The 25,019-nt window shown below is 36.5% G+C and overlaps 2 protein-coding genes across 20 annotated transcripts in view; one reads left to right on the top strand and one right to left on the bottom strand.

Moving 5' to 3' along the window:
• SHLD2 (shieldin complex subunit 2) overlaps positions 1–12,593 on the top strand; it is an 81,305-nt gene extending 68,712 nt beyond the window's left edge. For 14 of the 16 annotated variants that reach the window (XM_016142811.2, XM_016142823.2, XM_016142819.2 and 11 more), the window contains 4 exons: positions 2,120–2,326; positions 5,346–5,574; positions 8,466–8,581; positions 12,254–12,593. In XM_016142811.2, the coding sequence (XP_015998297.2) occupies positions 2,120–2,326; positions 5,346–5,574; positions 8,466–8,581; positions 12,254–12,453 (752 nt within the window). In that variant the 3' untranslated portion in view covers positions 12,454–12,593. Of the gene's footprint in view, positions 1–2,119; positions 2,327–5,345; positions 5,575–8,465; positions 8,582–12,063 lie in introns of those variants that run through there. The other 2 variants (XM_016142805.2, XM_016142824.2) reach the window with 2 other exon arrangements.
• Positions 10,092–25,019, bottom strand: part of LOC107509904 (synaptotagmin-15) — a 37,613-nt gene continuing 22,685 nt past the window's right edge. For 3 of the 4 annotated variants that reach the window (XR_004951633.1, XR_004951630.1, XR_004951631.1), the window contains 2 exons: positions 17,469–17,552; positions 10,092–11,724 (listed from right to left, as the gene is read on the bottom strand). The gene's annotated coding sequence lies outside the window, so the exon portion shown is untranslated. The remainder of the gene's footprint in view (positions 11,725–17,468; positions 17,553–25,019) is intronic. The other variant, XR_004951632.1, reaches the window with a different exon arrangement.

The raw sequence follows: 25,019 nt of genomic DNA, 5'->3' as shown, positions 1-25,019 counted from the left end.
GATATGTATGTTCACTAGCCTGGAGAGATGTATGTGATGTATTATTTAGTTTAAAAAGTAGATTATAAAACTTCACTTATAGTAGGATCCATTTTAATAGAAGTTGATATATAAGTATGTATATACATTTAAAAATCCAGAAATATAGATAATAAAATGATAGCAGTGGTTATCTCTGTATGGTGGTTTTATATGGTTTTATTTTTATTTATACCTTTAGTTTGAATTTTTTGCATGTAAACTGCATTTATTTTTTAAACATTTTAGTATGAAAAAGTTCAAACATACATAGATATAATACTGAAGTACCATTATCCAGCTTATTCAAACATGACCAATCTTACTTACCTTTTCTTTTACTGTCTAAATATTTTATAATAAACATATTTTATCTTATAATTAAAAGTGAAAGCAAACGTTTTCCTTTTTAAAAAAAGTTGGTAGTTTGGAATATCTAGCCAACAATTTGAGGAAAAAATAGAATTAAATTTATATTTCCTACTTGTGCTAAAATAAATTCCAGATGCACCGGATATTCAAATACGTTTTTAAAAAAAGAAACAATGAGTAGTAGAAAAAATATAAGCAAACCTCTTTGAAATCAAAAGTTAGTAGGTTAAATAAAATACAGCAACAAAAACTATACCATACATAAAAATCACCATATACAAACTTAAAAGACAAGTTAAAAAAACAGAAAAAAATTGCATTTTGTCAGAAAATAATGCAATAAGCAAAAGTCAAATATTTTTAAGGCTAAATGGACAAGAACCAAAGAAGAAATAATATGGCCAATAAGAATAAGAAAAACTACTACTACTAGTAATTGAAGACACATGAATAAAATAATCATTTTTCTCCTAAGAAATTAATAGGGAAGCTATGGTAAGACAGTTACTCTCATAAACTATTGAATATATAAATTTGCAAAATCTTGTTTGAGGACAATTGACAATGCCTATGAAAGACTTAGAATTTGTAATACCTTTGGCCTAATAATTACACTTACAGGAATTCATCATGGCTATACATAAAGATGTAGTTAAAAATACGTTTATCACAGTAGTTTATAATAGTGAAAAATAAAAAACAATGAACATGTTCCAAATAGAGTTGCTGTAATAATTTTTTAAGATTTTGGTTTATCTGTGCAATGATGTATTATGCAGATTTTAAAATAATGTGGAATAATACTTAATGACATATAAAAATATATTTGATATATTAAGTAAAAATTAAACGAATTGAAAACAAATATTTATTTTGAGGTATTGAGATTATGCCTGTTATTTACTTAGCTTTTCCCTGGTTTCTAAGCATGTATTTTGTAACAAAGCTATTTTAAAAATAGTGATGGTTTTTAAGCAACAACTTAGAATATATATTCTTTAGTTTTTTCTAAGGTTATTTATAAGGATTTACTGAGTTGTTCTAAGATTCTCCACATATACACAAACTTTAAAATGAAAGAAGCTAAGGAAGCGGATGGGGACATGAATTAGGTGTATGACCTGAAGTAAGTGGGAAACTAAAAAGACTGCTGTTAATATTAGAAAACTTAGTGCTAAGAGACCACTTTTTGTTTTATTATAGTTTAAAGTTGAATTTATTAATATAGAATGATTATTTGGCAAGAAATTCTGTGCTACTGTGGTTTTAAGAATTAGAATGATTACTGAGAGACTTAAAAATGGGTGCAACTATATCTAAATGCATTTATTTGACCTGGAAAATTAGCCAAATAAGAAAACTAAGGTATTGAAAATCAATGAGAATATTGATTATGGCAGACATGTGTTCATTTCTATGTCCCTGTTATTTTATAAAATCTTTGCCTGTAGATATCAAAATGAGAGTTTGCTACTCTGAAAAGCAGTAGGTTATAATAAATTATGACTCTAGGAAATCAAGAAATCTTTAGAAAAAAATTTTATTAAAATGATCTCTAGCATCCTTACCTAATTGCCTTAATACAATATTCATATTTTGTCTTTTTATACCCAAATTCCTTAGTGTGATAAAAGTTGTATTTAACGGTTTGAATTAAGTCAATTTGTTTAGTCTAATTTTGAGCCTAGAGTATTTCCTTTTTGGTAACTTTTTTTTTTGTTTGTTTAAGATTATATTTGGGAATTTAAATATCTTTTCGTTCAGCGCAATTGCATCCTGGAAAACCTAGAACTGCATACAACACCTTGGTCATCCTGCGAGTGCCTGTTTGATGATGATATAAGGGCAATTACATTTAAAGCAAAATTTCAAAACAACATGCCCTCTTTTGTGAAGATGTCAGATTTAGCAACACACTTAGAGGATAAGTGTTCAGGTAAGATCGCTATGTACATAAGGTATGCTAGTTTTACTATAAGCAAAGCTACCATTTGCAGGAAAAAATATGTAATTAAATATGAAAGTGAAATTTAAATCTTTGTAGATAATTGAACTAGATATTGGCATCTTCTCAGCTTTTTGCCTATGTTTTTTTCAGGTTAATTTATAATTATTAGGGATCACTTAAACTTTTTTATGTATAGTTACCAGCAGCTCATCATTTAATTCAATCTGCTTTTGAACACTAGAGATTAGTGAGGGGCCATGAAGCTTCCATGTCCTCTCCAGGTGCACTATTCTCCCAGCACCTCTGTATATTCAGCACCCCTGAACCCTTTTATTTAAAGTTTTTAATCAAGGATTCATTATGTAGGCGTGGTTATTAACTCATTGGCCATTGGTGATATAGTCAGACTTTCAGAGGTTGTGGAATAGGCTTGAAAGTTCCAACATTCTAATCATGCTTTGGCCTTTCTGGTGGCCAGCCCTCATTCTGAAGCTACCTATGGGCTCTTAGTCATCTTTTAGCATTCGGAGTTTCCAAGAGTTTTTGGAGCTGTGTGCCAGGACTAGGGACAGAGAATAAGTATTTATTTTTTTATAAGATTGGAGCATCAATCCAGTCCCTTAGTCTACCTTGGTTGAATATCGGATTAAAATTTTACAAGTTGTGTTAATCCATGTAGGTAGGTATATATGTTTTATACAATATGATTATAGACATTAACATTATTATGTCATAAAACTAAGCTAAGGAGAATGCAAATAGGAAACAAAGAATAACACCTCTCAAAAAACCCAACTTTTAATGGAACACAGAGATTAATTCTCAGAGAAGAACTCTATACACTCAGTTCTGTATTGAAACGTTTATTAATACTAATAGTTAATTTAAAATTACTATTTCTGGAAGAAGCACAAGTGATAGACAATTTATAAATTTTTGTACTATTAAACTTTTATACAACTTTCAAAAATGAAAGTAAGTTGCTTATAGCCACAGAAGACTCTAGATTTATACTAACTGGTGAAATCTTGGGTAATGTTATAGTTCCTAGAACAGTTTCATGTTTGTGTGCCCCTCCTGTGTCTGTCCCCAGCTCTCTGCCCTGAATCCCCACAGGCTTAGGGAGCTGGTCACTGCAAGAAGGAATGCCATAGTAGAGGGCTACATTTAATTTAGTGTCATGGAGAAGTTACCTCTCATCTACTGCTTCCACAAAAATACTGTCTGCTAAGATTGAAGACCTAGAATTAGATTTTAAAATAAAAGTCAACATCATGAACAACAACAAAATAGGTGGTCACAGCTCTGGTGATTAATGGTACCAAGGATGTAGATAGCCTCACCAGTTTGAGGGATAAGGCTGGGAATTGGAAGCGTTCTTACATACCCTGGAGACATGCTCCCTATTGGGAAACCATGTGAAACCTTGGCGGTGTTACAACCAGTCCCTGGTAGGTTGTATTCATAGAGGCCCTTTTAGCCATTTTCATTCTTTTTATGTTCAACAGTAATGGTTTCTGTCATTGTTTATGTGTTTTTAAGACAGAAATGGAGAGAGCACATGGAAGTAAAGCAATTTTTTCCTAACCTATTTCATAGTTAAATAAAAGGAGGGAGAAAGGGAGATCAACATGGGAGAATTTCCTAAGAGGCTTTGCTCTCTTTACAAACCTTAACAAAAGCCAGAGGGGTGTGAATTTGTGCCTGACTCTTGGTAAAGAAATGAGGATGCTCACGTAGCATCTCATCCTTCATCAGCAGAACATCAGTACCCAGCAGGCTGTAAGCCCCTTGAAAGCAGAGTCCACATTCATAATGAACTTCTAATTCTTTTTAAAAAGTTTGTAAATTTACAAAATGTTTGGAGTTATGTTAACATTCTTCTAAAATCATTTTCTTTCATTAAATAATTTCTTATTGATTCAATGTGTCTGTGGAAAGATGTGATGTAGCAGCTGCTATAGTTCATTAGGTATGCTGACCACTACACATCCTTGTAATTAATGAAGGGATATGTGAAATGATTGGAAGAGATGATGAGATAATATTTAGGCACTAAAAGAATAAAGCAAACTGAAAGACTTAGGAATAGGAAAGTCACCATTAATGAGACTCTCAAAATGATGACCAGAAAAGATAATAGGACACCAGAATGATTAATTCTTGACCTGGAGTATATTACCTCGTAAAAGGATGAAGAATAAATTCAAACGCTTAAAAAAGGCTTTAAACTGAGTATGAAGAGGAAAGGAGAAGAATGCTCAGATAAACTTATATACCTCACTATACATAGACCTCAGTATACAATAAGGCAAAGATAAATTGGAAAAAAGAATATCTGGCAGATTATAGATACTTAGTTTTTGTTTAACAGGTGAATGCATGAGCCAGTGAGTAGTGAATGAACATGCTCAAGATTCCTGGTGATTCACACATTTAGTAAATAAGGACTCTCAAATGCTCATGTGATTATATAGCCAACACCCAGAGTATGGATAATGATGAGCAGGAAATTGAAAAAGAAAGTTTAAAAAGAGGATAAACAAGTGGTATATTATTTTTGGACAAAATAGAGAATAGGAGAATAACTTACCTCCTATTTAGGTTTTGATGATGATCAATTAAAGACAGAAGAGAGGGCAGGGAGAGAGGGTATATTAGCTGGTTTTAAGTGTTTGAATGGATTTCTCCTAAAAGAGAGATTAAACTTATTTTGCATGATTTCAGAAGACAGGGAGAAAGAAAACACATCCGTTTAGTCAAATTAGCCAAATAAATCTTTAAGTCTAGGCAGATCACCCCTTACATTGTACTATCAGTATTCAAGCCATCAGTGAGTGAGATTATCTAGGAAAAGAGTGAAGTAGAGAAGACCAAGAACAAGACCTTGGGTGTGTCCTGTAGTACAAATAACTGTGAATCAACTACATAATTAACCATGTTTGTAAATTAAAGTTATAATTTTGGCCTTACAATTTATACTATTTCTTTGTGTTTGTCATTTTAGGAGTGATTCTAATCAAAGCCCTGATTTTAGAGCTAGTATTTCCTATTACAGCAGCTCAGAAAGTAGTTCTAAATGCTCACAGTTCTCTGAAGAGTATTTTCTCTTCTCTTCCGAACATTATATATACTGGCTGTGCAAAATGTGGATTGGAACTAGAAACAGATGAGAACAAGATCTACAAACAGTGTTTTAGCTGCTTGCCATGTACTATGAAGAAAATATACTACAGGTAAGGCAAATAAGCAAGCCAATTGGATGGAAAATATTTATTTTTATAGGACTGGAAATGACCCTCAAAAAATTACATACATCAATTCTTTCTAATGAGAACTCGCTAAAACCATTCCAAGAGAATAAATTTTTCTCCTGAATGATAAATAGCTATTGATGAAAGTAAAAACTTCTTAGTAATCTTAATAAGAGTGTTTAAAGGTAATAATTGGGAGATTTCATTGTCTTGAAGCAGCTATACTGAAGAAAATTTTTACTTGGTTTAAATTACTTTACACTTTAAATCATGATCTAAATGGCTCAGAAGAAACTCATTTTCCTACCTTAAAATAAATTGGAATTTAAAGGTTAAAGGTATTATTTGATCTAACCTCTGAGTTGTGGAAACTAGTAAGGTGTTTAACCTTTTTGTACCTCAGTTTTCTCAACTTTACATTAGAAATTAAGGATAGCAACTGCTCTATGGTAAAATGGCTGACCAACTCAGTGAAAACACTGTTTTTTAATAATAAATGTTCAGTCTTGGATAATCTTTTACTTTTTACCTTATACATTATATGCCTTTACAAAATAGCATTCAGCGTCAATTTTAGGACCTTCTCATCACCCATCCCCAAAAAGCCCCACACCCAATTAGCAGTCACTTCTCATTCTCCCTTCCTCCCAACTCAACATTTGGATCGTTCCCACTTTTTGGTTATTATAAATAATACTGCTGTGAACATTCATGTACAAATTTTTGTATGGATATATGTTTTTGTTTCTATTGGGTACATACTCAGGAGTAGAATTTCTGGGTCATATAATAACTCAATGTTTAACCTTTTGAGAAACTGTCAAACTGTTCCAAAGCTATTGCACAATTTTATATTCTCACCAGTGACATATGAGGTGTGCAGTTTTTCTATATCCTTGCCATCACTTTTTATCATCTGTTTTTGTCACTCGTGCTTTTGGTATAATACCTAAAAAAGATATTCATAGGCCAAGATACTCGAGATTTCCTCCTATATTTTCTTCTAAGAATTTTATATTTTAAACTCTTACATATAGGTCCATGACTTATTTTGAGTTAATTTTTCTGTATTTTTCATGTGACTATCCAGTTGTTTCCGCATTACTTGTTGAAAGGACTGAATCATCTTGGCACCATTGCCAAAAAGCTTATTGTCTTTCTCTCCCACCAAACTCTTTAGTTCTTCAGTGAAGGTACCAGTTCTATCTTGTTCACTAGTGTATACTGTCAGTCAGTTGCTTTTAGGTTTATATCCCACATATATGATACCGTGTGATTTTCAACCTTTTCTATCTGGCTTATTTCACTTAGTATGATTATCTCAAGGTCTATCCATGTTGTTGCAATGATAGTATTTCATCTCTTCTTATGGATGAGAAGCTGTACCACAGCTTCTTTAGCCAATCATCTAATGAAGGACACTAGTTGCTTCCATGTCCTGGCCATTATGAATAATGCTGCTATGAACATTGGTGTTCATATGAGTTTTCAAGTCTTTGGGGCAAATACCTAGTAGAGGGGTTGCTGGATCATGGGGTAGGTCACTTCTTAGTTTTTTGAGGAACCTCCATACCGCTTTCCATAGTGGCCATATCAATTTGCAGTCCCACCAGCAGTGTATGAGGGTTCTTATTTCTCCATATCCTCTCCAATATTTGTTATTACTTGTCCTGTTGATTATAGCCAAAAATTTATTTCTTAATAGAGAATTCAGTAATACAGAACCAGTCCCGGAAACTGTATCAAGATGTAGCTGTTTGTGCTTTAGCTCAGTTCAAAAGATCAGTTTCACATAGAGAAGATGTGTTAGCTTAGCTTTCTGGAGGTCTCCTGACTCCATTTTAAATTGTCCTCTTGACAATATCAACTCCATTTTGCTGTTTTTCTTTAACAATACCCAGTGCTTAGCACAGTGAATAGTACACAGTTGATATTGAATATGTATTTGTTGAAATAAAGAATGGAGGAAAAGAGATAACCTGGGGAAAGAGTGTAGAGTGAAAATGTGGGTGAAAGGGAAAGTAGGTTTTTAGAGGAAAAATGAGTAGTTTTGTTTTAGCTGTTACACTATTCTATTTATGAGCCTGTTTCTAAATTCTGTTCTCAATTTATTTTTAAAAAATTAATTTATTTTTAAAAGAGATAATACATACCATGGTAAAAATGCAAACTATAGAGGAAGATATAAAACAAAAAGTAAAAGTCTTCATCCCCATCCACTCCCTTTACCATCAGTGTTACTTCCATGCTTGTTAGAAGTTTTTTTGTATATTCTTCCACTAATTTATTCTGCTCATACCAGCACATGTATACTCCTTTCTTTAAAGTACACAGATAGAATATTATTCATATTGTTTTGTTCACCTCGTTTGTTGCTTAGAGCATATCATGGCACGCCTTCCCTAATAGCACTTATAAATCTTTCTCATTCTTTTTAACACCATATTGTATATATACCATTACATGATGTATTATTTATCTAGTTTTTACTTACTGACATGCAAAAGAGTTTGTTTTTGATAGGAAAGAATCTAGTGGAAAAAAATAACTTGAAATTGTTATTGTGAAATATGTGGTTATCATCTTTATTTTTATTTAAAAAATAATATACAACAGTGTAAAATAATGTTTTTCATATTAGTATCTGAAATTTTAAAATGAATATGGAATAATATAATTTATTGTTTTATCATTTGAAACTCTTTAAAAAACCCTTCTCTTATGTCTAGGGTATTTCAGAACATCCTAGAGTTGCTTTAGGAGTTAAAATTAACCCTGCATAAAAACCCAGTGCTTTCTGATTTATTGCATTTAAACATTTTTTAAAATTTGAAAAAATTTTTGAAGGTCATGTGCTATTTACTCTCTTATAGGCCAGCTTTAATGACCATAGTTGATGGAATATATAAAGTTCGCATCCATGTAGAATCAAAGCTGATAGAGAAGATTCTTCTCAACATTTCTCCTGACCAGCTCAAAAGAATTATAGGTAAGATATCAGCATGTCATCAAGAGGTTATTCTTGGTGAAAGTATTAATTTCAGTAGTGTAGATAGTATAATGGAACAGCAAGAACATTAGACTGTAAATTAAGATTTATTACTGTAAGCTAAAAGCAGAAGGATAATTTAGCTTGAGTGCAACATAAGACTATGTAAGTTGTAAGGTAAGACTTGCTCTACATTTGTCTCAGTACATGAATGGAAGAAAGCAAGCACCTAATCTCTTCTTCCTCTAAATTCTCAATTGGTAAGCAAAAACATTAGGATCTTAGTTTTTTTAAAATCAGTTTTTTGGGTGACATTTGTTAATAACACTATATAAGTTTCAGGTATACTATTTTATAATACCTAATCTGTATGTTGCATTATGTGCTTACCACCCAAAGTTTAGTCACCTTCTGTTACCATATATTTGACCCCTTTTACTCTCTTCCCTGCACCCCCTCTGGCGACCACTATACGGTTAGTACCTTAGTTTTGTAATGATTAAATAAATGAATGTGTGACACTATATGTATGAAGATAGTCTACTGTCAGTGGAGTGGATTTGCAGTATCTTCAGCTGTAAAACTAGGTATAGTCAGTGGGTGAAAACAAAGTGAAGGTAATCCATTTGTCAGATGATCAAACTCCATACTTTTCCTCGTTAGTCTCAGACTGTCTAAGCAGGTGAGCTTATCTTGTTCTGTCTCTTAATAATGGATTTTTATTTTTTTGCTTTTTTGTGTGTCTAGTAATTTTTGCTTGAATGCTAAACATTTCATATAGAACAAAATAGACAGAGGTAAACAGTTGTTTTTTTTTTTTTTTAACCTAGAAATAGGCATGTTTGTTTTCCTAGACCTTTACTGTGGGTGGGAGTGAGCAGAGTAATCTTTTTTTTAAAAAATTATTTAAATTAGTTCCAAGTATATAGTACATTGGTTAGACATCTATATAGTTCATAAAACAATCCTCCATTTGCTCTCTCCTTCCCTCCCCTGGCCCTTCACTTAGCCATCATATTAATGCTAATTGCATTCCCTCTGCCCAACTGTCAGTGACTAATTTGTACTTCTATAACACTTCACCTTGTTCTCCAGCCCCCCCAACCCCCCTCCATCTGTCACCAAATTGTCTACTATATTTGTGAGTCTGTTTTTGATTAGTATGCTCTTTTTGTTCCTTAGATTCTACATATAAGTGAAATCATATGGTATTTATCTTTGACTTATTTCACTCAGCATGATAACCTCTAGGTCCATCCATGTCATTGCAAATGGTAGGATTTCATTTTTTTTTTTAATGGCTGAGTAATATTCCATTGTATATATATGAACCATAATTTCTTTATCTAGTCATCTGTTGATGGGCATTTAGGTTGCTTCCATATCTTGGCTATTGTAAATTGTGCTGCCATGAATATTGGAGTGCGTAGATCTTTACGAATTATTGTTTTGGTTTTCTTTGGATAAATACCCAGAAATGCAATTGCTGGGTCAAAAGGTATATCCATTTTTAATTTTTTTGAGAAACCTCCATACTGTTTTCCATAGCAGCTGTACCAATTTGCAATCTGGGCAGAGTAATCTTGTCAGACGTGGAGTTGGATTTAAGCTTGTTATTGCTATGGTTGCCTTAAAGTCACTACTGGCTTCAAATTTTTGTAGCATTATCTTCTGCTTGTATTGAGGAGTGGTTTGCTAAAGTTTTCCCCAATAATCCTATTTCACTATCAGCTTTAACTCTTCACTCTGCATCTGGGCCTCAGAGAGTTTCTGTCTGTATTCTTGTATTTCCTCAAGTTGTACAGGCTCTATTGATTGTTATTTGGTATATTCTAGCCTGGTAGAAGGGGCAGGAGTCTCTGATTCTGGTCCAGCCCTAATCTACATAGCCCTGTGTCTCTGGATCTTGAATATGGCACTTTAGCTTTTACAGTGACCTTTCCCCTCCTGCTGTAACAGACAGGCTCTGCCTCGTATCTTTGGTGGGTTTTGTGTGGTCCTACCCTTCCCCAGCAGTAGGGCACCACTAATGGTCTTGATCCAGAGTGAGTTTTTTGCCCCTACCCCAGGCATAGCAGGATTTTTCTCTTTCTTTTTTCAGTTTTCCGTGGATCTTCACCTGTACCCTGGGGCAACAGGATTTTCCATCCTTTCTCCAGGAGTTTAAGGTTTTTATTTCTTTAGAGGGTGGTTCTGAGTGATGTTCTGTGCTTTTCCTCATGGCAGCTTCTCCCCTTCTCCAGGCCTTCATCATAGTTGGAGGCTTTCTCTGATGTCTTTCCTTTCATCCAGTCTTGTGAGCACCTGGTGAAGATGAGAATAGCCTGCGATGGTGCAAATTCCCCCTGTCTGTGGTACTGGCCCATATTTGGCTTTTAGGAATTCATTAAAAATTTAGGTACATTCTTTTTCCTTGCTCGTTTGGTGGACCTGTCTTCTTTCTTAGCTCTGCCCCAAGTAAATCTGTGCTCCTGTTACATCTCTCTTTACATTTCAGTCTTTTTGGCTGCTCTGCAGCCTTGGCTCTCTTATTGGTTCAAGAAAATTGTGATTTTGTAGTTTATTTAGCTTTTCTAATAATTGTTAAGGCAGGAGCCATGCTCTTTCCAGCTTTCTACATCCTAATTGGAAGTCTCTGAATTTTTTATTTGCTTTCTTTATTAATTTTCATTCTTTTGGTTATTTTTATTCCTTTTCTAAATGTTATTATATTTTTAGTCTTGTCTCTTCTTTTTTTTTTTTTTTTGCACAAGTCAATTAGCATTTATGTCCCAGAGAAGCATCATTCTCATATCAAGAATATGTCTGTTTTGCTCATTCTTGACACAAAGTGATATTTCTTGAAATTAATTAAATTGTGACCATAAGTGAAAATATGGGCACCAATTATAAAGTCATGAGACCATTCAGATGGTTGCTAATCTTGATTTATTTTTAGCTTATCAAAGTAAAAATACAAAAAGTTTAATTGTTATAGAGAATTCACGCCTCCAAAAATATGTCATTGGTCCTCTAGGAGTCTGTAGACCTAATCCAAAAAAGGCTGGTGGTGCTGGTCAGGGAACTGGTATAGTCTGAGCGTCGTCATTAGTGCATTGTTAGTCTAGTATTGAGTAACCTGCTGAACAATTTGATTAGAAGTCCTAAAAAAAATAAGAGGAAGAATATAGGATAAATAGTAAAAACAATGATATACCTGTCTATAATTTTAGTATTTTTCTGTTATCAAGATTTGATATTTATTAACTAATTGATTCAGGGTTCTATTATATAAGCAATAAATTATGTATATATAACTATGATAAGAACTGTAGACTAGATAAATACAAGAGTAGTTTTCTTTTTGTTTCATGCTTAATTTAGGAAAATGTTAATCTCAGTTCTTTCCTCTATTGTTTTAAGAAGTCAATAGCTGTGTCATAATAGGAAATGCTATCAGTGTGAACAGTGTATTATCTCTGCCTTCTCTCCATAATCCACAGGAATTGCGTGTCATTATTCTAGAATATCTTCAGCAACCTGTGACTAGAAAGAGAAGGCATAGCAAAGCAAATATAAAGTGGGGTTGGGACTCGAAAAACTGAGGGAAGCAATGAGCCCTTCAACACGTACATTTCTGTCAACCCGGGAATGACACCAAGAGCTGTGTATGTGTGTTTTCATCTTCCTCAGGTCCTTCCTCAGAGATCACCTATGGCATGGTTGCAGCAGACTTGTTCCACTCCTTGTTGTCAGGGGGCGGGACACCTTGTGTAATGAAGGTGCAGAGCCTCTTTGTATTAGATGAAAACAGTTACCCGTTGCAACAAGATTTCTCTCTACTGGATTTTTATCTTGACAGTGTAAAGCATGCAAACTGTGCCCTTCCCTGAAACCAGATCAAGAAATTGCAGGCACTTCAAGGAAGACTACTGAAATGATTTGTCTTTTGAAATGAATGATTGGGCTTGGGGGTTTTAAATATATTTTATAAAGAGCTAAATATATAAATTAAAACTTTTTTTCTAAAACAGTTCTGTGAATTTTATTCGTTTTGTCCTTTCCTTTCTTGCTTCTAGAGAAATGGTCTAGCAATAAAGGCAGTACATTCCCTAGGAATTAAAGGTTCCCTTCATACAGTCCCTGCCACATTCCAGACATGATACTAAGTGCTGTGGATATAGATGTGAAACATTTCCTCAGGAATTGCTTTTCTGCTATACTCACAAACTCTAAGTGCTTTCCCTTAATCCTACTTCAATAAACTATCAACATGAAATGATTTCCTTGAGTATAACTGTACATGGTAATGGATTAGTTTGTATAAGCCTAAAACACGTTCAAGATAAGTATGTCTTTCTATAAAGAGGCATTGAAAACGAAGGTGACAAGGTCATGTTTCAACTCATTTTATAAAGGGAAAAAGAGTCATTTTGTTTGTTCATTTCTGGGATTTGAGTGACATACTGAATTTACTTATCAATAAACATTTTGTTCTCTAATGATTGGAGAAGCAGCTTGTATAAAATGGTAGTCACCAATGAGATATGGAGTGATACTTAATCTGTAAGTTTGTGTATGCTGAATTAATAGATCAATAATATTGCTTAAAAATAACTAAATTCATGATGAACACATTTATTTTACTATGTATATATTTTGTTAAGTTCTTTTGGTTAATTGAAATTGTTTTCTCTAATTCAGTCTTAAAAAAAATACTTGGCTTCCCTAAAAATGAACCTCAGGAATTTTGTGATTCTCCCAAAAACAATATGCAAAAATGTGTGTGTGAGAGTGCACACACACAAAAGTACATTTTTTTGTGGAGAAGAGTCTCTGTCTTTCAACAAATATTCAGAGGGATCTTTGACCAAAAAAGAAAAAAAAAAAGAAAAAAGCGTCATTAAGTGCGTCCCTTTGTGGGGACGATAAGGACATTAGATCAAATGGTTGCTACAATTTTATCTGGCATCTAGTAAGGTAGATAGAGAAAGAGCTGTCCCATTTTGTATTGAGAGATACTGGGATCTCCTTAGGTTATCTGCCCACACCCTGTGACCAGGGGTGGGTAGGACACCAGGATTGAAAGGGCTAGAACCACATGGGATGAAACACTGAACAGGCAGGTCACATACCCATGGCGTGGTAGTTAAGAATTGGGAGGGCTGTCTCAGCTGTGAAAGTGCCCCCTCAGGAGTGAGGGGTCCCAGGTTCTCACCGGGCTCCCCAACCCAGACTACCAGTGCCAGAAAGAGGACTCCCCGTAATAGCTGGCTCTGAAAATCCACAGGGACTCAGTCCAGGTGAGCCAAAGGCTGCTGTATAGCCAGGCATCTTCTTAAAGGACCCACACGCAGACTCACTTGCTCACAAACACTCAGCCTAAGCTCCAGCGAAGGGACAGTAGCTTGAAAAGTACCAGGGACATATAGGGAGGAACTGAATTGTATGGTTTCAGGGCAAAGGCTGGAGGGGCAGCTGTCTTTGGGACTAAAGTGCAGACAGGTGCCATTGTTCCTTCATTAATAAAAGGAGAGCCCTAGGCAGACACAAACACGTCTGTGGCAATGGAAGATGCAAGAAGTCTTCGTGGTGGAAACATTTAACTCACATTTTAAAACATAGAAGGTATTCACCACGAAAACATAGTGGTGAGCATACAATAGCAGTGCATAGTTGGAAAAAATGGAACATTTCAAATGGGGCTGAAAAAAATGAATATCACCCATTCCTCTCCAATGAACGGGTGAGACATAAGATAGTGCAACAAAGAATACATTTCTGAAGAAATCTCAATTTATAAAGCAATGGAGGTTTTATCTACAGGTTCAATCTAGTATGAGAAAACATGTTGATTTGTGCAAAGCACTGAATTACATTTTTTAGAGGATACCAATGACGTGACTGAATTGCCATACCAATTCTTTAGCCGTAGAGTATAACACTGAAGCACTGGGAAACCAAAGACAAGTTCTATCATACCCCAAATATTTGAGTTACCATTGTAGTTCAGGCTTTGAAATATGGTTTGTTATAAATTAAAATGAATCTAGAAATTGAATCTAAAGACATCAGTGATAAATTAACTATAACACTTTATGTTCTAAAATTTATGTTCATGGGCTTTAAACAGATCAGAAGAGAGCTTTTATTTCATATGCTGTTGTGTAAGAGCAGATAGTTCTACAAAGTTTGATAGGATAACTTTTTCACAATGGCCATAAATTATCATCATCTCCAGAATTCTCCTAAACTACTGTGATCCAAGACCCTCAGTTGTTTAAGACTAGTCTTATATTACTTTAGGTTCAGCACAACCTACAGAGTTGACCAAGGGCTATGACACAGCTTTCTTAGAAGAAAAAATCTGTAATTTCTGAGAACAATATAGAATGAAGCATAAAAAATAACCATCCCTATGTTTTTCATTTTAAATGATAAATTTGTATTCCGGAGGTTTGTGGATGGTGCAATATAGGTCATGAATCAGAACAATTAGAATAAAGTGTTCATCTTTCCTGAGAGTTTAATACTGGACCCTGTTTTAATGTCATTGGGGGAGAAATATGTGAGAGGGAATGAAGTTTGCCCATCAGTTGTCATTCTGTCTTTGAAGGTATTGAACCTGGTTTATTATTAAGAAGTGTATTCCACCCACTTAAGGAATATATTTACTAAGGCTGACCTCTCTGCTTCCAAGTAGAGGAGGAGGTATGGTCATCTCTTCCTTTCCTCCCACTGCCTCTTAGAGCTAGAGGGAACAGGGCATTCATTGACACTGAGACAACTTCTCCCCATTCCCTCCCTTGTCCCCCAATGCCCAGTTCCTCCAGTAGTTGGGGGCAGGTAGAAAAGAAGGAAAGGGGAAAAGAGTCTTATTACAAACTAGTTCCCCAGATAGTCCTCTCTTATGGTCTCTGCTCTTCTAGCCTGCCCTGACTGCTGATGCCATCTGCACAGCAGGCACTGAACACTCCTCTTTCTGGAGTGCAGGTGAGGGTTCTTTGGAGAGCTTAACCTTCTTATACAGTATGTGTACAGTTTCTTGTCATGGGAGATCAAGCTCTTGCCTGATCTCTTCCACCCCTCAGCTCCCTCCAAATGTCACTTCTCCTCTCCATCCTGAGTTTTCTCACCGATTCACTTCATTCCATGCTCAAATAAGCACAGCAGAGCAGGTCAGCAAATACCATGTATAATCGGACATTAGACAAGATAAGAAATTGTCTCTATTTGAATAACATTTAGTACAATTCAATTTATGTAACATTGTGATCATACTGCCTGGAAAAATCTTACCAAAATAGTGTAGTAGTTACCTTGGGTGGGGAATTAGGGCCTGGTTTTACTTTCTCCTTTATTATTATTTTAATCTGATGGAATAACCAGGAAAATTTCCTTCATTTCTAGGGATTCTATATGTTAAAAAGATCATTTCTCAAATATAGAAACATAATATGATACGATTTGATCACAGAAACTAATGCCACATAGTGTAGATACTTCATGGAGTGGCAGCCAAGCATGCCACAATGCTCCTTCTCTGGGCCATATCTATACCATTTAACTTGATCCCTTGGCAAAAATTGATTACTTAAAGAGAGTAAGATGCCTGACTTAAACTGGGATAAATCATATTCTTTTTCCTGGAACTAAAAAAAATTAAGATTTGCATATAGTAGGACACACAGCTCCTAACTGTGCAATTTGCTGAGTTTTGACAAATATATACATTTGTGTAACCAATACTCCAATCAAAATTTGGAACATTTCCATCACTTTAAAAATATCTGTCATCTCCACTTTTAGTCAATTCCCACCACCCATGATAGGCGACCACGGTTCTGATTTTTATCACAATAGTTTTATTTGTTCTTGAACTTTATATAAATGAAATCATATATAGTATATTCCCTTGTGACTTGCTTTTTTTCACACAATGTTTTTGAGATTCATCCAAATTTTTATGTGACTCAGTAGTTTATTCTTCCTAATGTTGAGTGATATATCAACACATTATATTATTTTCCTATTAGAGGTCATTTGGGTTGTTTCTAGTTTTTGGCTATTATGAATACTTGCCATAAACATCTTTTTACGAGTCTTGTGGACATATATATTCATTCTGAAGGGGGGAAAACACTTGGAATTGAGATTGCTGGTTTATAAGATAGGTGTAGATTTAACTTTATAAGAAACTGCCAAACGGTACTCCAAAGCTGCACAATTTTATATGCTCACAGCATGTATGAGGATTCCAGTTGTTCTACATCCTCGTCAACATTTGGGGGTGTCATTTATTTTCATTTTAGCCATTCTGCTGGATGTAAAGTGAGTTTAATTTACATTTTCCTGATGCCTCATGATGTTGAGCAACTTATCCGGTGCTTATTTGCCATCTGTACATCTTCATTTGTAAAGTGCTCTAGTCATTTGCACATTTATTTTATTAGGTTTCTTGTCTTTTTTACTGATCATATATATGTTAAAGATAAGTCAGATGTATGTACTATTAAAATTTTTGAAGTGTCTGTTCAGCATTAGAAATGCTGGCCATATTATAGGAGAAGAAAAAGAAATATGTAGTTGTAACAAAAACTCTTAAATAAATGAAACGTCACTATTTTGAATGACTAGACTATATACCCAGAAAAATAATCCCAGGAAATCAATCAAAAATATATTGGTAATGCACTTATCATATATAACATGAATTAAATATAACACAAATTATAAATTTTTAATACAACAATATTACTACATACCTGTAATTCACAGTTCTAAAAATAATAAAAATAATCATGTTTATAGATAAACTAAAAACATTAAAAGCTTTATTTACTCTAAGGGAATGATTTTAAAATCATGAAGGAAATAAAAGGAAATAGGAGTCAATGAAACATTGTACCTGAATCAATGAAACATTATACATGCTCCTCTACTGGTTGAAAAGATTTGATATGCAGAGTTGATTCCATATTAACCAAAGCCCCTGTAGGATGGCATATAAAAGTTCATAAATTGATTTAAAATTAATTTGGAAGAATAAAAATGAATGTAAATATTCTAAAAACCTTTGAATTGTACACTTTAAATGGGTGAATTGGATACATGAGTTATATCCCAATAAAGCTGTTAAAAAAGAATAAACAAAAAAATTTTTTAAAGATAGAATTTTAAAAAGGTAAGCAAAACAATGAAAAAAATTTAAAAACATGGTCTTGGTGTTGATTATTGAGTGAAAAGTCATATTAGGAAAGAGTACGTAAAATATTTCCTTTTTGTAAAGGCATACATTAAATCAGTGAAGAGTGGTTAAGAACTTTTAACAATGTTTATCGTAAGGAAATAACAACCACAGTACATTTTACTTAATGATGAAATGGGGAAAAAATTCTGAGAACTGGAATCAGACAAAGATATCCGCTGTTAACACCCATATCCAATACTTTTCTGATGTTTCTAGTCAGAGTAATAAAGCAAAAAATTGAAATAAAAATTATAAAGATTAGAACTGAGGTGTAAAATAATAATTATGTATACTGAAAACTCAAAAGAATCTAGAGATTAATTAATAGAATATTTGAGGTTAGCATGATTGCTGGATGTAAGGTCAATATAAGAAAACGAAAACTGCGGGGAGAAGCATGGCAGAGTGAGGATCATCCCCAGATCCTCCCTTTGAAACAACAATAAGCCAAACATCTAAAACTCAACAAAAAACACCCAAACTGTACACAAGCATGTCTGAGCATGGAATCTGCACATAAGAGCTACCACAGGTCAGAATCTCAGGTGTTGGGTGGTGGACTGGAAGAAATAAAGAAGCTGTCTCTTGTAGCAGGACCTCCCTGTAGTGAAGAATCAAAGTGACTCCATTTTGTGACAGGCCTCCATTTTAGCCAGTTCCTGGAAATTACTGTTTGACTCTCACTATAGGAACGCTAGCCCTGCCCCCCAACCCCATACCAGATGTAGTCGACCAGTAGGAATGGCCCTGAAATTCCCCTTCTGTTGTTTGCTAGTTAGACCTCCCCTGCGGCTACCTTCCTACCAATGTCTGTAAAGGTCAAATTTAACTTACCAATCCTGCAACGCCAGGACCGGCCACCCCAGCCTGTGGTTTTTCCCTTTAAATATGTCTGTAAGATTAAGGAAGGGGCCCTTCTCCTGCACACTGCTTTGGCTGTGTGTAGAGTTGGGTCTGAGCTTGCTAATAAACTCCCTTGTGTGATTACATTGGCAGTTGTTTCCTTCGTGGCTCGTGGGGTTCCGAATTGGGGCATAACATTTGGGGGCTCGTCTAGGATCCCCACAGCCCTGAACAGACACACCGGAGAGAGTCGGCTGGTCTGGCCAACCAGTAAGTGTTTGTCTAAGTGTCTGAGTACGTCTGCTCCATGTTGCAAACCCGAGTATTAAGGTTCACTTAGTATATTCTGAAACTTCCGCTTTTCTGTGTAGTTATTAAGTGGTGGAGTGGACGCACTTGCGAACCACAACCGCGGGGCCTCAGGAGATGTCCTGAGTCCCTAATCAGGGTCTCTCGAGAGGATCTGGAGAGGCCATCAGGGTCTTCACGACTATCTGGATCTTATAATTGAACTAGTTCTTCGTTGCTTGTGAACTGTCCTGTTTGTTGTCAGATGTTTTGTCGGGGGTGGTCTTCTATCACCATCCTCCTCACCGCCCTGTTTACCCTATCTCTCTTTTTAGGTCTGCTGTGCACAGCACCTTCTGATCGGACCCTCAGTCAGAGATTAATCTTGCTCATAAGTGTTCTAGTCTTTATTGGGAAATAGAAATGGCTGCATGCTTTTTGTACATATGCTTAAGAATATGCTCTGGGCTAGAGGAGCTAAGGTAGGGCATCAACAATTGTGTAATTTTTTAGCATTTATAGAAAAAGTTTTTCCCTGGTTCCCTGAGGAGGGAACATTGAATTTAGAAACATGGAAAAAGGTAGGAGAAAAACTACAAGATTATTATGATGTCCACGGACCTGGCAAAGTGCCTGTAGATACTTTTAGCTTGTGGACTTTAATTAGAGATAGTCTGGATCCTAGGCATGAGAGGGAAAAAGCAATTGAAGACAGTCAGGCAACCAAGAAGGAAAATGAAACTAAGCCTTCCTCGCCACCGACACACCCTGAGCCTTTCTTTGAGTTTTTATTTTCTAGACACGGAAAGCAATCATTGGATCTAGGGGATGCAGAACAACTAGAGGAAGAAGCCGCTCAATGTCATAATGAAGGAGGTTGTATTCCCCTCGTGGCGGCGGTTAGCTCTGATAATAAAACTAAAGATCTAAAAAAAGTTGTTCAGGGATTGCAAGGTGCAGTACAACAATTAACTCTGCAACTGGGAAATCAGGAAAAAAAACTTAAAATACCTAGCAGAGACCCCTATAGGATAGATCCTCCGCCTCCGTTTGAGGAGTCACAACCGGTCATCGCTGTTGTTAAGCAGTCTCGGGGGCCTAAACTTTTTTCGCCTTTACAAAGTATGTTACATCAGGCAATACAAAGAGGTGATGATATACAGGGGTTTCATTTGACGTGTCCTGTAACAGAACAACAGGCTCAAGATGCGCAGGGTCAACAGGTTCTCATAAGAGGGCATAATCCTATCCCTTTCAAATCTATAAAAGAGTTGAAACTGGCATGTGCTCAGTATGGTCCTACTGCCCCTTACACTCAGGCTATCCTAGAAACATTGTCTTTAGAAGCTCGAGCTTGTCTCACCCCTGGGGATTTTTTATTATGGAAATCAGAGTATTATGATCAATGTGAAAAAACGGCAGAGATAAATAGAAATCAGAATCCCCCAGTACAAGTTATGTTTGAGATGTTAGCTGGAGAAGGCCAATATTCTGCAAATGATCAGCAATTGGAATATGAGGGAGGAGCTTATGCACAAATAAGTGCTGCTGCGAAAAGGGCTTGGTATAAATTACCCGCTACTGGAAGGCAAACTGAAGATTTATCTAAGATAAGGAAGGGACCTGATGAGCTATTTCAGGAATTTGTAGCACGGCTTATGGAAACAGCTCGAAGATTGATAGGGGACGCAGAGGCAGATATGTTTTTAGTAAAGCAACTGGCTTATGAAAACACTAATTCTGCATGTCAGGCTGCTCTCAGGCCATACAGAAAGAAAGGAGATATGGCAGACTATATCAGGTTGTGTTCTGATATTGGGCCGGCATATACGCAGGGTCTGGCCATGGCCACAGCATTGCAGGGAAAAACAATTAAAGCCTACCCTGTGTCAAAAATTTGTAGCTCAAGCAGTGAGTAAAACCAGGCAAGCATATTCATATGGATGACATTCTTTTGGCAGAAATAGAGGAAGGACTTCTAGCAGCTTATGCTCACCTTCAAAAAGCTAAGAAACGAGGATTAGTTATTGCTCCAGAAAAGGGGCAGACAGAGCCTCCTTATTCTTATTTAGGACATAAATTATACCCAAAGACTATATTGCCTCAGAAAATTCGGTTGAGAAAGGACCAGTTATTAACTTTGAATGAGTTTCAGAAACTCTTGGGCAATATTAATTGGCTTAGACCGTATTTAAAAATTTCCACGGGTGAATTAAAACCTGTTTGACATTCTCAAGGGGGACCCTGCTCCTACATCTAAAAGAGAATTAACAGAAAATGGTCGGCTCACCTTACAGAAGGTAGAACAGGCCATAGAGCAACAACAGGTGAATTACGTAGACTACTCCCAGGGATGGGCCGCTTATGTCCTAGCTACCGCACACAAGCTCACTGCGGTGTTATAGCACAACGGTCCTCTGCTTTGGTTGCATTTGCCTGTATCACCAGCTCGGGTGTTAACTCCTTATTTTGAATCTGTTGCTTGCTTAGTACAACTGGCTCGAGAAGAATCTGGCAAATATTTTGGAGCAGAGCCTTCTTTAATTGGCATTCCTTTTACTAAACAACAAATAGATTGGTTATTTCAAAATGATGATGCATGGGCTATTGCCTTTGCCCACTACCCCAGAGTTATAGATAATTGTTTTCCAAGAGACAAATTGTTGCAATTTGTAAATAACCATGCTTTAGTTTTTCCTAGGATTATGAAGCAAACTCCTATGAAGGATACTCAGGTAATTTTTACTGATGGGTCTTCTAATGGCACTGCTGCTTATGTGATTCAAGGTCAGCCACATATACTGCATACACCTCCTGCCTCAGCTCAAATTGTAGAGCTGAGAGCAGTGGCTGCCGTATTTACACTTATGGCTCAGTGTTCTTTTAACCTGCACACAGTCATTACATTGCTAGAGCTTTACAGGTATTAGAAACAGTAGCTTACATTGACACTGCAAATAATCAAGTACGGGAACTTTTTTCTCAGGTGCAAAGATGTTTGCATGCACGAGTCCATCCATGTTATGTGGGTCACATTCGAGCACATTCAGGACTCCCAGGGCCTTTAACAGAGGGAAATGCTCTTGCTGATTGACCTACTCAGGTAATCAATCGGTCTCACTCAGTTGGAGCTTGCCCAACAGTCACATGCATTGCATCATCAAAATAGTCAAAGTTTGAAAAGGCAGTTCAATATTCCCAGAGAGGCAGCTTGTCAACTCGTTAGACAGTGCCCTACATGCCCAGAGCATCAAACTGGACCCCATTATGGTGTCAACCCGCGAGGCTTGAAGCCTAACCAGTTATGGCAAATGGATGTTACACATATTCCAGAATTTGGAAAGCTAAGGTATGTGCATGTAACGGTTGACACGTACTCTGGGTTTATCGTAGCTACAGCTCAAACTGGAGAGGCTACTAAACATATCATTTCTCACTGCCTCAGATGCTTTGCTATGATAGGCTAACCCTCTGTGATGAAGACTGATAATGGTTCAGGATACACTAGTCAGGCATTCCAGCGTTTTTGCTCACGACTTTCTATCATACATAAAACAGGCTTTCCTTATAATCCTCAAGGTCAAGGAATAGTGGAACGGGCTCACGGTGCTCTCAGAAATCAATTAAATAAAATAAAAAAGGGAGAGCTATACCCTATCTCTCTACAAAACAGTTTAAATCATGCTCTTTTATCTTGAATTTTTTAACTGTGGATGCTCAAGGATTTTCTGCAGCAGAGCGTTTCTGGCATCCAAAAACTCAGACCACATACGCGCAGGTGAGGTGGAAGGATCCTCTCACAGGCGCATGGCATGGCCCTGATCCAGTACTAATATGGGGACGAGGGCATGTTTGTGTTTTTCCACAGGATGCTGAAAATGCCAGATGGTTGCCAGAAAGATTGGTCTGGTTCGCAGGGACCTCTCCCCCACCAGAGATTACTCCTGATGATGGTGATGATGTTGAGTCCTCTGGTTAAAGGAGAATTGTATTGGGCCTACATACCTGATCCACCCATTCTACATCCGTCTATCTGGGAAGGTCCAGAAATTATGGTAAAGGTGAATGACACGCGATTGCTAGACCAACCAGCAACAGGCCGAGGAGATAAAAGAGAAGAAAGACAATTCAACTAACTACACAGGATCGGGAATTGGTTTGCCTATCTGCTTTTCAAAAAGCTGGTCAGCTACTACTGGATGCCTGCCAGTGTACGGTTCCCATTTAATTAGAAATGATAAGGAAAAAAGGCCTCTGTTTTTCAGATTTAATTACCCAAAGGGGGCACAAATGAACTTGCCTCCACCTTCTCCCCAGTCTTTTCCTCTTTGCGGGGAGGAGGAGCTTTCCAGACAAACCATTCATTAGAAAAGATGCTATGTCCCTGCTCCCGCCAGGTATAATGTGACTAGAACAGATCAATACATCTTGGACTGGTCTGGGGGAGAATGGGGAAATATAGGAGGACATGGAGCGCGTACCAGCTGGACAGTGGGACTATGGTGGACAGATACAGAATTTCCTCGAACTTATATTTGGAAGTTGGGTGCAGCCATGGGAGATCTACGCCCTGTGGGATGGATCCCTCAGATAGCGGACACAAACATAACTGCATATGTAACCCCACCACATGTATTGATGATTGGTAGAATTAATGTAACTATGAGAGGTAGAAATTTCTATGTCACATGTAATGATTGCATTTTAACTAACTGTATTTCTTTTGTTCCGGAGGAACTATTGTAATGGTCTTTCATCAACCTTCTTTTGTAATGTTACCTGCTAACACATCGGGACCTTGGTATGCAGATCGAGGCTTACAGGTATTAGAAGAAATCAATAAGGCTTTGCGTAGACAGAAAAGAGTAATAGGATTGATCATTGCTGGAATTACTGCTCTCGTGTCGCTTATAGCTACTACTGCTACTGCTGCTGTCACTTTATCTCAAACTGTTCGAACTGCTCATTATGTTAATAATTTGTCTAAAAATGTTACAGTGGCTTTAGGGACCCAGGAAAATATTGATAACAAGTTAGAACAGAAGCTTGATGCATTATACAGTTTAGTTACGTATTTAGGAGATGAAATCCAAGGTTTAAAAGTGAGATTTCATTTAGAATGCCATGCAGCATATCAGTGGATTTGTGTCACCTCAAAAATTTATAATGAGAGTCAACATGGATGGGATCGCGTGAGCTCTCATCTCCAAGGTGTCTGGCATGATATTAACACCTCCCTAGATTTAATACAGCTGCATAGAGAAATTCAGGGGCTGCAGGATGTGGGACCCCTTCAGTCTGATGCAGCTGAGGAGGGTTCAAAATTCTTACAACATTTGAAAAGTTTTCTACCATCCTGGTCTCCTTTGGGTCATTTGCTTATCTCGGCTTTAGCCTTGGGCCTTTGCATAATTATAGGCCTATGTCTGCTTCTACCTTTGATAAAATACTTCTTCAGTTCTCTGCTGAAGATTTGTGCAGAGATGCATGGTCTCAGGCTCCAGGCTCAGGTTTGAGCTATAAAATAATTATACATCTCCCATTTGCAGAGGCTGGTAGTCAAAGATGAGTAAGAATCCTTCAGGGCTGGGACCAACCTAAGACAGGGCATGATTGCAAGACTTTCATGTGCCAATGATGAGTAAGGCCCAGGCCTGTGAAGGGTTGCCTAAGACAGGCACAGTCTATCTGCACCATAGCTGAGAAAGCTTTGGCATTTTAAATAATAAAAAAGGGGGAGATGTCGGGAGCCATTCTGAGAAGCCATTATGAGGCACTGAAGAAGTCATGTAGCTAAAAGCCATAGTATGGCTGATGAGTTTAAAACAATGGTCACCCTGGTTGACCACCCTGCTCTCAGCCGTACCTGGGCCCCTAGTCATCCTTCTCCTCCTAATCACCTTTGGCCCATGTGTCCTTAATTTCATACTGTAAAGAATAGATACTGTCAAACTGTTTGTACTACATAGTAGAGGATATAATCAACTCCCCCATAATGAAAAATCTGAAATGTAACATTGCAATTAACCCGTGCTCTCTGCTTCTGTAACTATGCTTGCATCCCTCAGAGTTCAAGAT

The sequence above is a fragment of the Rousettus aegyptiacus genome, unplaced genomic scaffold (genome assembly GCF_014176215.1).
Source record: "Rousettus aegyptiacus isolate mRouAeg1 unplaced genomic scaffold, mRouAeg1.p scaffold_m13_p_6, whole genome shotgun sequence".
Taxonomy (NCBI): domain Eukaryota; kingdom Metazoa; phylum Chordata; class Mammalia; order Chiroptera; family Pteropodidae; genus Rousettus; species Rousettus aegyptiacus.
The sequence above is the reverse complement of the archived record's forward strand: the minus strand, read 5'-3'. Positions and strand labels throughout refer to the sequence as shown.